This window comes from Chelmon rostratus, chromosome 9 (assembly GCF_017976325.1).
Source record: "Chelmon rostratus isolate fCheRos1 chromosome 9, fCheRos1.pri, whole genome shotgun sequence".
Lineage (NCBI taxonomy): Eukaryota > Metazoa > Chordata > Actinopteri > Chaetodontiformes > Chaetodontidae > Chelmon > Chelmon rostratus.
The window spans coordinates 6,647,731-6,662,673 of NC_055666.1; the positions used below are offsets into that span (position 1 = coordinate 6,647,731).

The following is a 14,943-nucleotide window of genomic DNA, read 5'->3' on the forward strand; positions in this document are numbered from 1 at the left end:
CAGCCCCACTTCCTCAGTCCATCACAGCTTCACACAGCATTGTTCTTCTCCATCGGCCTTTAGAAGCGAGTCTGTCATGTAAAGCTGTTTATTCTAGTTTTTCTTGGCGTGAACCTGTTGCATTACGACTTTGCTGTAATGTGCCGTTTGCTGTACTGCTGTCTGCACGGCTGTGCACGCTCAGTTTGACTCAGCTCTCCTACTTGTTGCTCAGCATCACTCCCGTCTGATTCCCTTGACTTTTACTTGACCATGTTATTTATTTTGTTTTATTTTTTTAGGATCCAGCAGGTATCTTTGAGTTGGTGGAAGTGGTTGGCAATGGAACCTACGGTCAGGTGTACAAGGTCAGTACCCCCATGATGCTTTTCTGTTCATCTTTTCCTCCTTTTTAGCAGGTGTCTGTTGCATGCAAGGAAGAACATTAACACTGCTGTGTAAACTGTGATACAGATGCAAACAAACACAAGATGTGTATTTTCAGTAAGCTAGATGGTAAAAGTTGCCTGTTGTAGTCACAAGCTGCACACCAGCAGCCTCCAGCAGCCTTGACACATGCAGACACACAGTCTATTACAGTATCTGACACGTGACTTCTGGTAATACTTACTCTAGCTACTTCCAGTAAGGTAGAAAAGGAAGAAATTCTCAGCTGACTGAAATATCCTGCCACTCTTATGTACAGAGCATACAGACACACAGCATCTGTAGTAGCATCTGCACCATCTTTAAAAGGGCCTGGGTGGGGTTACTTCCTTATCACAATATCTGTGTATATGTGGTTTGTGGTTACTGGAGGTGTTTAGTCTTATTTAGGTCTGTGCAGCTGGTTTTTCCCTCAGTGCAAATCATGTTCACATGCGGCTGCAATACCACAAACTCTGTGTTACGATACCTATGTGGAACAGTTTCACTTTAGTGCAGTAAAAAGGAGGTCCTCTTGGATGAATGAAAATTGTGCAACAGAGGGCTCAGTCCCTTCATAAGAGGTCAAAATATTACAGTTGTTTTTTTGGAGTGTCATCAGAATTCAGATCTCATTACTGTTGGTCTGCTGTAGTACAATATACAATAATGCCATTTACATATCACCTCTTTACCTGCCATATGCAAAGTAAAGGCAAGTAGGCATGTTTCTACAGAAGATGATTTCAACTGGCTTAAATCCAAAATGAATTATGGAAGGGGACAAAAGTTGTATGAGGAGGATTGTTATTTGTCCTGCAGCACACAACCATGTAGGAGCATGGAATTCAGGTCAGGTTCAGGTCACTTTTAGACACATATTGCTTTGTGGCACAAATCTATTAATATCAACCACAACTACTACAAAAAGATGTCTCAAAAGAAATAGTGAACTTGGCGTGGTCTATGTAGAGGTTAAAACGTGAGGGTTAAAGAAAGAATGAGGTCCACAAGTGTGTGTGAATGTGTATGAGACAGAGGGTGGGTGTGTGCCTCGATTGCCACTCGATTTCCGAAAAGAGGAAATGTTGCAAGAGATGCACAGGACAGTAAGGCTGTGTTGACCTGAACCACTCTGGGTAGAACATTGCGATTTTCATCCTGTGACTCACATTCATTGATGTTTTAACAAGGGCAAACTGCGCGTGGGCTTCATGACCTAAAAATTCTATCAATGTCTTTTTTTTTTTCAGTGACGGTATTATACCACAGTATTACAGACATAAAAGGCATTCTCCACTCAAAACATGATTCTAGCTTTTTTCACTCTATTAGCAATGTGAGTGTAACATATCTTCAGAATGAAAAATATATTTTAAAAAGGAAGGAGTGAAAATGAGGTCAAATGAGGCCTATGTATGGCAGAAAACCCAATGTATATTATATAGGTAACAGCAGTCAGTGCACCATGTTGCATGTCTACAGGTTTTCCTGTTGCAACAAAACCTGCTGAGCTTGTGTTGCAGTATGAAGTGTGGAGCTAATATTAGGTGTGGCTGTGCAAGACTACAAAAAAGCAGTGTCAAAAAACAGTTTCCCACATTCAAGCTACTACTTATTTAATTGGCCTCAGATGAGGCTTGATGTTCTCATAGTTTATCTTGACTGTCCCCCAAAATTATATACGCTGACATTGCTCAAGCGTGTGGGTCAACAGTAGATGCTACTAGCCACATTAGTGTAAAAAGCAATATAGACCGCAGACCTTTTGGAAAGTTGTGTTGTATCTAAGAGCATTTTTGTTTTTTTCAATAAATGAAATGCATGAAAATACTCCTCCCTGGGTACTGCCCTCTCAAATAATTTCGGCCCCCACTCTGAGCATTACTGATTTAAAGTAGTTGCCTCATTAGAATATATTTACAATCAGTCAATTATAAGTACGGCTCATGTTGCCTTTGAAGTCTTCAGTGGCTGTCTCCTTCAATTACCTCCACCGAGGAGGTCATGTTTTCAGTTTGGTTTGTCTGTCTGTTTGTCAGCAGGATTACAGAAAAACTACCAGCCCGATTTTCATGAAACTTGGTGGAAGGGGTTAGCATGGGCCAAGGACAAAGCCATTCAGTTTTCCATTCAGTAGTGACCAAACCAGTAATAATAGCCAGTTGTAGAAATACAGTGACTCCATATCACAGTCCACATTCTTTGGTCCCAGTCGTCTTCATGGGTAGCCGAGACACATAGTTTCTCAAACTTCAGACAGAAAGCAGACATTGTGGAGCACTCTGGGACAGTGGTTTCATTGGAGAACAGGTATGTTTGTAACATTGCCACAATAGCAACAGCGCTTTTTTTTTTATCAAACTGAGGCGTGGCTATCAATTATGACATAAATACCCACATATCATGCAACTAATTACACTCTTACTCACATTGTGTGACATTGTAATAGTTTTGGAAATACATCCAGACTCAAAGATTGGTTGCACCTGCAGATGTGCATATCGTGGAAGTATGTGCATTTGACATTCTGGTTATAATACTGAAATTATCTTCTCACAGTGTATCAATCCTGTATTATGTCTTATGAGAACTGCTGTGTGGCAATGATGTAATGCTAACAGGCAATCGATTGGACCTTAATGAGGACTGTGTGGATCTGCTTCCTCATGCACACATGCAGAAACTTTCAGAGAGTGTGTATGTGTTTCTGTGTGAGTGCCGCACAGCTAGTGCCATCATGGGAAACCAGAACAGGAATAGGGTCTATAGAACAATGACTTATGCTGCACACAAACACACGCCCCTTTAAGAAAACAGAGTTGTAGATTGACGTGAGTGCAGGGGATGCTGACAAAGCATCCCGGCTTTTCCTCTGTTTATTTATATGTGTGTTGCATTTTCATGACATCGCATTTTAAGCATTTAGTAATGTTAGGTGGTGACGGCAGGTGACAGCATTTATAAACCTCCTTACTAGAAAATCGTAGGCAACAGGTTTAAAGGAAGGAATGGCTGGAACACCATGAAGTCTTCATTATATTTTGTTGTGAAAAGCTGCCCTCTATGTATTCTGTGTTCAGGAACTGACAAAAGCAGGCAGGTGGTCTCGAGAGGAGGGAAACAGGAGGACAGGTTAGGCAGACAGCATGTGGAACATTCAAGAGCACACACTGGGACTCAGAAAAAGAGTTTGAGGATAAGGCGGAGGAGGGAGCTGGGGCAGGAGTCGCCATAATAATGTTTATATGCGCACAGTAATGTGCAGTTTGTTGTAGTCCCGCTGCAAACCACACACTCCACCGTCTGTTGTTTGGTGATGTGTTTTATAGTTGAACTTAGGTTATGTTGCCAATTAGTTCTGCTCTAAATTGAAGCCTTACAGCTGACCTGTGTCTAGCTTCAGAGTTTCATTGCAGGGATTGCTAAATTCTACCATGACTCATGTTGCACAGCAGTGTGGTCAGATTTGTGATCCGCTAATTGTTAGTTAGTTAGTAGTCTGATATAATGTCAATGAAACCGGTGAGCCCCATTAGCCTCATTTTCATCAGTGGAGCAGCCTCCTGATCCGTGGAAGGGATTTTCTGACCAACTAAGAAAGACACAATTATAGAAGAGGTGGAGAGTCATATGGAGAGTGGAGAGGGCTGGAGACAACAATCAGGTCTTTTCAGCCAAATTGCCCCACAAACTGAAAAGTCATGCTCAGCAACACAGAATGTTCAATGCACTTGTTTTTGCATTTAACAACATCTTAAGAACTGTGAAAATTAGAGAACCGCCGTGTAGATTGAGAGAGAACGCTTGCACGAAACCAGACCACACAGAGTCATCACTGTTGTGTGTGAGTGATGTTTCTTTGGTTATTTGCGTGCTATAGTATGTATCAGGAATGAAACCTGTGTTTGTCCGGTGTGTGACATTCAGTACTGTAAACCATAGTAGCAGAAGGATTTTGAGGACAATAACTAAAGCTGCACCCAGTTTAAATGCAAGTAAAGTTCCTCAGTCCCTCAAAAAGTTCCCGCAAAAGTTCCCGCGGCCAAAAAGGGAAGTGGTCCGGCCACAACAAACGCAGTCACACTACTCTCCACTCTTCTCCACTTCCGTGACCTCAGTACCCCAAACTCAACACAGCTCTTTTCTTTTCTTTTCTTTGTGTGTCTTGCTTTTCCTTCGAACATAATTTACAGCACTGATTATGCTTCGTGTTAACTGCTGTCTGGTGTCCTAAACACACGACACGCACAAAAGAACCAAATCATTTGTGTCCAACTGATGCAGAACACACACACATGCACATTTGTATTAAAGGATGTATTATGTGCTGTCGTGGTCACATGGCAGTAGTATGCCTGCAGTAGTTTTGTAGCCCCAGGATCCCAGTCCCTGACAATCTGAGTCTGCCTGTATTTAAAGGAGGCACATTTACATGTATGTCTCTTTCCAACTAAACAGCAAAAAGTGGGTTTTGGTTCCTAAAAAGTAGAGTAGGTGGGTACCTGTTATGCTTTTAAATAGATATGAAGTTATTGAGTTGCTTTATCAGACAACCTAAGTGCTGCATCACCGAGGCATACACTGTGCATGCTCCTCCTCATCATTCACACACACACACACACACACACACACACACACACACAGGGCGTTTCCCTGTTTGCAATAGGAACTTCCCTTCCCTGCAAGCCACCGCTGTAGAGTCATCTGTGTGTGTGTGTGTGTGTGTGTGTGTGTGCACGCGTTTGTGTGCGCGTGTGCTACAATGTGAAAATGTCTAACTCCACTGAAGCTAAGCACCACGATCTCTGCTGATGCAACACTGCGCTGCGTAAAAGCTGAAATTAGTGACTGTTTTCAGGCCACGATGACTAAATGAAACTAGCTGAAATGTTTTGCTTTGTCAGATCAGAAGCTGTGTGTAACTGACCTGCACGATGAAATTATATCTTTAACGTTCAAACAGTTCAGTCAAGTTTCTGAAAGGTCAAAGCCATCAAATTTGCTCTCAAGCACTGCTTCCACAGTAGACGCCTGTCGTTAAACCTTGGTGACACAGTGTTGAAACATCGTGGACTATGCAGCCATAAAAGAGCTGCCTGTAATACCATTCCCAGTGTGAATCACCTGCACTTCCTCAAATCTTTCTGGTTTCAGTAGCGTCACTTCCCTTTCTGTGACCCATATATCATCATTCTGATCTTACTCATGTTAACTGATGTGCTGACAAGAGTGTAAAAAATGTCCAAACGTAGATTTAGACCAACCCCTGCTTACAGTTGCCACCAATTTCCTTCGGTGACTGTGGCACAACCCAGCGAGCAGCTGCTACACAGCACAAGCTTCTGGAAGGGTTGTATTTTGAAAAGTACTTGCTCAACTTTAGATAAAATAAGGGTTTCTTTGTGTTAAAAAAAAGTTTTTCTTCCTGTAGAAATGGACAGCTCAGATGTGCAAACTATTCCCCTTTTATACTACTACACATTATTTTAAAGATTGAAATGAGTAATGTCTTATTTTGAAATAAGTCTTTGTTCCAAAGCCAAGTGCTGGTGTGTGGGAGTTTGAACTGAGGGAAGACAGAAGAGACACAGAGAGAGACAGGAAACATCCTCCAATGCACCGAAGAGTTGCTGTGTTTGTGCTTGTTAGAGGTAAAAAGGAAAGGACGGTGGGAGAGAGACAAAGAGGAAAAAAAGGAGAGGAAGGAGAGAGAGGGCGAAAGGAAGGAAGGCAGAGGTGAAAGGCAGAGAGACAGAGAGAGGAGGAAGGAAGAGGGAGAGAGACAGATGAAAACCAGAGGGAGTAGAGGAAAGTGATCCCCCATGAGGCTTGCAGCTTTGGTTTGTTCTGATTACTTGTGTGTGTGTGTGTCTGGTTGTTTATCACAGAGTGAGACTTTGGGGAAGTCCACTTGTTAGAATATCCTTAGAAGCGACTGGCCTCCTTACTGTGCTTTAATAGATGCCAAAACTGTAATTAAAAGTACACCAGTGATAACGTTGGTGGAACCACACCAGCTCTAGTCTTGTTAACTTCTGTTGATTTCCTTATTAAAAGTGATGACTTACCATGATAATGAGGTATTAATTTATGTATAAGAGCTCACGTTTTTGATTAAATAAGATTAAAATCATGTATTTATAAAAACCAAAAAGGTTCCACCCTGAGTCAAACTTGTTAATACATCTTTGTTGGCTGACAGTGCACACATGCACACACACGAACACAGCGGGGGCCGCTTCATTTTCTCAGTTTCTTTCATTTGACAGTAGGACAGAAGGAATTTTCATTGAGCTTTTAGCAGCATTATACTCAATATAATGTCAAACCAGTCCAGCCCTTTTGACCCTGTAGTGCCAGCCAGTGAAGGTCCCATGTGAAAGGAATGGGACAAAATGGGTTATTTCTCTAGAAAAATGAGCACACACACACACACACACACACACACACACACACACACACACACACACACACAGATACAGACATGCAGCCTTTAAATAGCACCATTCCTACATGCAGAGAGGAGAGGCGATCAGTAATGCAGTCCATCCAAGCACATATACCAAACGTATATACAAATGTAACTCACAGACTGCATGGGGCAGATAGAAAGACACAGAAGAGAGATGGGAGAGAGACAGAGAGACAGACACAGTGTTAATAAGAGAGGGGTGAGACAAAGTTGGAGACTAGCAGAGGGACACAGTAGAAGTGTTTCTCTCATTTATCCCCTCGCTGTCTGTATTATAAATGTCTCTCTTGTATCTAATTAGCATATGTATGGATATATTATAGTAACCTTTTCACTGACACAATATTTGTAGTGTTCCCTTATTGTGCCATTGTGTTTGTGTGTGTGTGTGTGCGTTAGAGAACAAGCAACAGACAGAAATGGATAAGGACTTAAAAGTGGATTTAAATGCGTGCATGCATGAGCACACGTATGTGTGCGTGCGTGCGTGCTCCAACCTGTGCGTGTGATTCATTGGACTACAGTGTCAGAAAGTACACAAGCTTTCTCTAATTAATTTTCTGTTGGAGAGCAGGGAGCCTTTGTGTGTGTGTGTCTGTGTGTGTCTGTGTGTCATCGCTGCATATTGTTAATAAGTAGCCCAGTTGAGAGTGGAACATTTCACATTTGTAAGTTGTGGTGGCAGCAGAGCCAGCAGACACCATCGAGTCTGAAGGGACAGGAAGGCCATTTCCTTATTTATCACATTCTGGCTGCTGGTATGCCACAATTCTTTGCAATTACAGAGACAATGTTCCCTACTTGGGGACAGAATCGGGGCCAGAATGAATAGAGGTCAGTGAGCCTGTCACAGTACATCTTACATCCAATATAAAAGCATAATATATATGAGAAGAACATCAGCTAGGTTGCTATCTGACAAGGAGTGTGTTTCACGGCAGCTGGTTCAGCAACATTTTCAAGTAACTTTATTGTGAGGCATGTCATATGATTCCACTAGTTTTATGAATTTTTCTACCCTTTAATTCTGGGACTGAAACATTTACACTCATGCTAAATTAGGACGTACTAAAAAACACCATGTACACCCAACACCCCAACCATTCGACATGTTGTAGCATTATACAGTGGAGGTGTCCAGGCGGCCCCGAAATGAGGAACGCCTCTGCGAACATGAGAAGGAAGCGAGTAGTGGCGAGTGAGACTGTTTGTTGAAACCACCATCTAATAACTACATTGATTGGTTGGATAACTTTGTCAGCTTAAATACTTAAACCGCTGTCACAAGTGTTTATGATGAAACAGTTTGCAGTACAGAGAGCCACAGTCATGACATCACGTCCAGGGTTGCGTCTGTTCCACAAGCTTTTGTAACTCAATGCAATCTCTCATTACGTCTTTCATCCTCTCTGGTTGGTGATATTACAAACATGTCCGAGACCCCTCAACTCGTCCACAGACTTGCAGGTAGCATTGTTATGAGGTTTTCTTTCATCTGCAACAGAACCCAGAAGTTCCCATTTCACTTCAGCTCTCTATATGGACGAGTGACATTATGTGTGCAGGCTTGTGTAGTTTTATGACGAAAATGAGCTCATATGCTGTAAGAACCGAAAAGACTGGTGCGCGCTGTGTGTAGCCATAAACATCATCAAATAAGCTGACAGTGAATGGCACTGATAGCAACTGGTTTAATGGAAGCGTTGGGAAAAAGCTAAGCAGCGACAGTAGCTTGTGCTTACACTGCAGCCATTCAGATGGGTCATGACTGATGAGTTTGAACTGCTGAGTTTAGATCTGGGAAACTCCTGAAGACTACCCTGATGTGGAAATACTTGATTTAGACATACAGGTTTCAACACCCGGCTTATCCTCCGTGGCCTGCTTTATCATGGAGAAATCGGTCCTGCGAGTAAGATTTTCTTGGAAAGGCATGGAGAGTGTGTCTAAGATAGATTTAGCTGCAGAGGAAAAAGATTAGTATTAAAATGTGGTGTTAGCCTCACAGTTTTTTCTCTGATTCTCTTTGTCCCTCTGTCTGCACCTGAATATTAGCTGACTGACTGAGTATAGTGGGATTTGTTATGCCCTTTGGTCTATTTCATACACACACACCCAGAGCCCTGTCATACGTCGCAGCTTAAAGGCTTATAGAGTCGCTACTGTAGTATCTTGTCAGCTTTCTGACTCATGACAAGGTTTTCAATTTTCCCCTTTGCACCTGACTGCACTTTACAGCTCTGACTCTCCCTGCTGGCTTCCCCCCCCTCATCTGGCATCCTGTCTTGTTCGTTCTGACTCTGCCGCTTATGAGAAAATGAAATTATGTAGACATTGCCGTGTCCAGTATTGAAGATGATATCGCAATCCGAGTCTTCGCTCAGAAGAGGTGTTGTAATATGTGTGTGCGTTGCTAAAGTGAAAGACACGCATTACGATTGTTGGGCTGATTATAGTTGTAGTGTAGTGGTTTTTACATCAGCACATTGTTTTGTGTTTTGGTACAGTCATATGTGAGAAGTTAAATAAGTCATACATTATACTGTTTGCTTTTTTCAAGACTGAAAAATCTGTTACTGTACTGGTGGAACTGAGTCTTTATAATTTGGGTGTTTAGTCTTTTTAGTCTGGTGTGATCTTAACATTTTCTTCATGTATTTCTCCAGGGTCGTCATGTCAAGACGGGCCAACTGGCAGCTATCAAAGTCATGGAAGTTACAGAGGTAAAAGTGCAGGACATTTAATTTCACACTCTTTCTCCCTCTGTCTCTACCCTCCGTGTCTTTCTTCCTCTTTCGTCCCTCGTCTTTGGTGAATAGACTTGAATGACTTAAATGTAAAAGCATTAAGTTTAAGTAACCTTAACATTGCCAGAACTAACAGATAAGCATGCTGTCAATGTAAATTATACATGACATACTTTTTTCACGCACATGATCCACACATGAAAACAGCACAGCAAGCTGACCTGGATTTATTCCGTGTTGGAGGAAATGTACTCAGATCCATGTAGATGGGCATGTCCCATGGGCTTTAACATTCACACTGCGTATCCATGGGTCCTCAAAATCTCTGAAAAAATGCTAACGTTTAGTCTGAATTTTATGTGTAATGGTTGGTGTTCCACAGATTTTGCACATAAAGTTCAGTTTACTCATCATGAGGAGCCTGTGAAAATAGTTGTATGACGTCTGCTGTGGCTCTGCAGGCAGTGCTCCAAAGTAAAAAAAACAAACAAAAAAAGCATAACTGGAGTTGTGCAGGCATTTAGGTAGTCAAATAAAATATGCTCCTGAGTTGTACTATGGGAAATGTAGGATCCAGTGTTTTTGGAGTTCGACCCTTTGTCGGGGCTAAAAGCCTCTGCTGCAGTGATTTTTACCATTCTTTATTTAATCTGTCCCCTATGAGCGCCCAAAGCACAACACTATAGTACTCCTTTAAACTGCAATTTTATTAGTGGTATAGCTCCACTCTTGGTCTTGACTGATTGTCTTGTATCCTCCCTTTGTAGAAAATATAAGCACCCAACGAGGAAAAATGTGTGTTTTATTTGGGTCTCGTGCAGGTACCTGCTGTTGTGCATTTACTGCATGATGTTTGTTATCTGTCTATGTGATGTAGAAGCACACTCGCTGATGTCATGTGGTTTTAAAGGTTGTTATGAAGTTTAAAGGAGTGAGTGCACTAAATAATTATCACATAATCTGCAAGACACAAATTAATTTCCAGTATTCGCAAAGTTTTTCACAGTTATGTTTTTGTTGGCTCTGCTGGCTCTATACTGCCGTATTTTCAAGCACTTAACATTTTGATTTAAAATTTATGATGAAGACAGAACGGGAGAAGCTGTCAGCAGAGAAACACAGAGAGAGCAATCAATAGAGGCATAAAAAATCAGACAAAGAGAGAGGGAGGAGAGAACAGAGAGAGAAGGAGACCAGCAGTGTTACTGAACTGTCATGATCCACTCAGGAAGGAGTGTAATTAATCGGTTAGTTTTAAGCCACAAGCTTCCAGATTTGTTTTAGACCTTCCCCTCTAGGTCCCTTTCTGTTGTATGAAACAATATCACAGCATTTACAGATGTTCGCGCTTGTGAAAAGACTTTAAAACCCATAATTGGACTAAATGAGTTGTTTTTACAGTTTTTCTCCCTTTTGTCTTTTCCCAATTCAATTTTCTCTGCGCTCATGCAAGTAATTGAAGCGGTGAAACTTAAAGAATGAATTTCACAACCTCTCCTAACTCCCTCCTCCACCCAAAGCAGAGGCAGACAACAACGATCAAACAAAAGTCTGCTGTAATATAACGCTGGCCTGACAAAATGAAATTACAAGAAATAGTCTCTTCTTCTTCTTCGTCTTCTTACAGCTCTCTCACTCCCCCCAATATTTCTTGTTTTGACGCAGAAGTAGTTTTTTTTTTTTTTTTCATTAGATTCCAGGTGAATTTCCTGGATATTAAAGTTCTGTTTACTTTGGAGTTTTAAAGCCACAAACTTGGATAGTTTAGGTGATATCAAATATTAATAAAACTCACACTGAAAATCAGTTTGAGCATGAAAAACACTGAATTTTGAATTTCAGTGGTGGGGTTGACCTTACAGTTATACACGGATTACGGATTCAATCTTTAACTCTTAGTTTGGGACTAAACAGTGGCTTGATATGTCTGTGTGTGCTCTGCATTCTCCCGGGCTTACAAGGGCGTGAGGTTTTGTTGAATATCGCTTGCAGCGGCACATACATGAGCATGCTAACATGGTAAACTTGAAATGTAACCACGGCTAACGTGTGATACCTGCTGAACGTGAGCATGTTGTTCAAAGCACTGCTGCGCATGAGTCCAACCTCACAGAGCTCACTGAGGCCTTCGTGTTGTTTGAGCAAATAATGGCAAAGGAAAGGATTAGGAAATTATCTTGGTCGTATTTATCCATTTTGTAGATAGATGTAAAAGAATAATAACTGATTAATTGAAAACAATGTAAATAACACCAGTTTGAGGTGTATTACAAACTGCTCAGCCTACTTCTTTTCACTTCATACTTATACTGTACCACAAATGCGCTCATTGCAGGACTGGACACACTGATTTCTTTCCTGTTGATGGGACTTGCGGGTCTGGCTCTTCTGTGTTGCAGACAGACTCTTTAGCAGGAAATGCTCGGCCATTATCTCCCTTCTCACACACAGACACACACAAACAGAGGGAGGGAGAGAGACTGCAGATGCAGGCAGGAGGCTTTGTGTTTCAGATGGAGGTGAAAGTTCAAACTCTGCCTTGTCATTTTCTCCCCTCCTGTCCTGTGGAGATTTAAAGGAGGTCAGTGACTGGGAGAAGCGCTCTGTTGTTTCCCCTTTTCTGATTAACAGCTACACCCAGCTTTTCCAGCTCTCCTCTTCTCCTCCACCTCTCCTCCAGTCCAGTGAAAATTTAGGGGTTCAGTGAATTGGAGAAGTCACAAGTCATTTCTGGGATTTATAGTGAGAAAACAAAACCTGCCGCCCTGTGTTTCCTCAGCTGTCTCTGCTCTCTCTTTCTGTGCTTGCGTCTCATAACACTGACCAACCGTAGTTGTTTTGTTGAGAAATAGCAGTAGTTGAATTAAGGTCCTATAGCTGTGTGAGAGGTCATCTGGAGGTGACACAGCAGTCTGATTGGAGATGCTCTCTGTCTGGACTTTCTGATGTATGGTTTATTGTAGTTTTTAAAGGAAGAATCAGCAGGAAGTGAGGATAAAGATCGATACTCTCAAAGCAGAAGTATGAAGCTTACTGCTACTCTGTTGAACTCTTGAAGTCATTTATATATATGGTGCCGGGTGTAAAATACTCTGTTGTAAGTTGTATTTAAGATGCTTCTGGCAAAGAGGAGAAGAGTTATCCCAACAGAGAAGCATATCTTCTAACAACCAAGCATAACTACTTTAAAACCCCATCAACCAGTCTAAAATTGATGTTTTCATCATCCAAATAAACTGTGCACGTGATTTGATTCCTGCTCTACCTGTTGTTATTTTTAGGAGGAAGAAGAGGAGATAAAACTGGAGATCAACATGTTGAAGAGCTATTCCCACCATAGAAACATTGCTACTTATTATGGAGCTTTTATTAAGAAAGGTCCTGCTGGACAGGACCACCAACTCTGGGTTTGTAAACTACTCTATCAGCCTTTTTCTGCCTACATTGTTGCTGTTGAGTCAAAAAAAAGACAAAGAAATGACTCATTTTTTATTAAATAGCTGCTACCTTCAGGGTTTATACTGAAATTATCAACATTTTCCGTCATGTTATGTGTCTTCTTTCAATATCATTCACATAATACTGACAGTTGTTTTGGCTGGTACCTGTGTGCCCTGTATGTGTCCGTCTAGTTGGTGATGGAGTACTGTGGAGCTGGCTCTGTGACAGACTTGGTGAAGAAGACGAAGGGGAACTGTCTTAAGGAGGACTGGATAGCTTACATCTGCAGAGAGGTGCTCAGGGTAAGGTTAACCATGAAAAAGGACACTCATCATGTACACACTATGAAACTGCTTTGTTAAAGGCACTTGTTGGGTCTGGTGTCAAGGAGACAACACTTCATTTTATTCATGGTATTATTTGGACTCAGTATTGAGTTGTAAACTGGGCAGAGCTGCTGGTCCCATTAGTATTTTCAAGGCTCCAGGATAATGCTATAATGCTATAGGTCCATCAGTTTTCATTATTTCATCCTCATTTCTAAGAAATAAAATCATAATCCATCAGTTTGGTATACTGGCCTCACTCGTCAATGCTCAGGGGGAGGATCCAGTCAGAGGTGTAAATCAGAGCAGTAGTAGCATGGCTGCAACATTAACCCAAAACTGAGCCAGAATCCAAAACTGAAATGATTTTAGCAGAATTTCCAGAAAGTCTGCAAAAGGAAATGCCAATTAATGCATGTTTCCATCCAGTACTGTTATGCAAGTATTTTTGTGATACATTGACTATTTCATTTGACCTTTTTTTATTTTATTCATTTATTTATTTATTTTAGCTCAGGTTTGCTCATTCATAAACATGTGCATACAGGTGGATGGAAACATACTTTGACACCTCCTTTCCTAAGGTTTTATGTCCACAGGCTTGTACCTTTCACTTTTTATTATTATTAAGAACCAGACACAAACAGCCAGACACCTAATATTGCCTGTGCAGAAAATGAACCCTTCACACTCAAAATAACCCCTCTACTGTGCAGCTGTAAAGCATTAGACCGTATATCCAGGATGCTGAGGTGCACGTACCTGCCGCTCTGTGCTCTGCTCATCCTGAGCACACCGACACAAATGTTGCTTATGTGACTGAGCAGCTGAACCCTCAAACTTCAAATACCTCACAAACACGCAGTACAATGTACACAAAGATTCCCAAGTGAACTGTGTTCCTGAGGTGTTGTTGTGGTACGGGCCCTTTTTAGTGCTGGTAAAAACAGAGGTAGTAATTTGTGTGTGGATGCAAACTAAAGGCTGGATGAGTTGCTGCTGTTGTATAAGAAACATGATGCTACTTTTAGTGAACGATTCTTTGCCAAAACATCAAAGAGAAGAAGCCAAAACTGACACTGATACTTCTTTATGCTCAGGGATCAGTTTTTCCCTCGTGTTTTCCCCTTGTGACTCTGGGAGAATAATTGATTTATTTTGTCATTTACTGTATGTACTTTAAAGGCCAGTTTAAAACACATGTCTGTAAGATGTTATGGCTTTCATTACAAGAGATCAAAAGGTCCTGAGAAAGACTCCGGGATGTTTGCGCTGCTCTCTGCGTTGGTGTTTGTGGCTCAAACCTACACATACACAGACAGTATATCAAGTGGGTTCCAACATATCGGTCCTCGATGCTGACGTTATCAAGGGCAGAATAAAAGTGAGATGATTTTTTAGAGCCCTTGAGAGACAAAGGGCTCTGGACCGTGGCCAGTATTTTCCCTGCTGCTGTTCGCCATGCTGTCTCCTCATTGTTTCAACACCACAGCACACACACACATAGAGATACACACAGACACTGAGCATAGCATGGTGAAGTCATTGT

The 14,943-nt window shown here is 41.6% G+C and overlaps 1 protein-coding gene across 2 annotated transcripts in view; it reads left to right on the forward strand.

Annotated features, from left to right (window-relative positions):
- The window catches only part of LOC121611361 (misshapen-like kinase 1), a 57,345-nt gene that overhangs the window by 852 nt on the left and 41,550 nt on the right, over positions 1 to 14,943 (forward strand). For both annotated transcript variants that reach the window (XM_041943903.1, XM_041943904.1), the window contains exons 2-5: positions 282 to 347; positions 9,547 to 9,603; positions 12,909 to 13,034; positions 13,260 to 13,370. In XM_041943903.1, the coding sequence (XP_041799837.1) occupies positions 282 to 347; positions 9,547 to 9,603; positions 12,909 to 13,034; positions 13,260 to 13,370 (360 nt within the window). The remainder of the gene's footprint in view (positions 1 to 281; positions 348 to 9,546; positions 9,604 to 12,908; positions 13,035 to 13,259; positions 13,371 to 14,943) is intronic.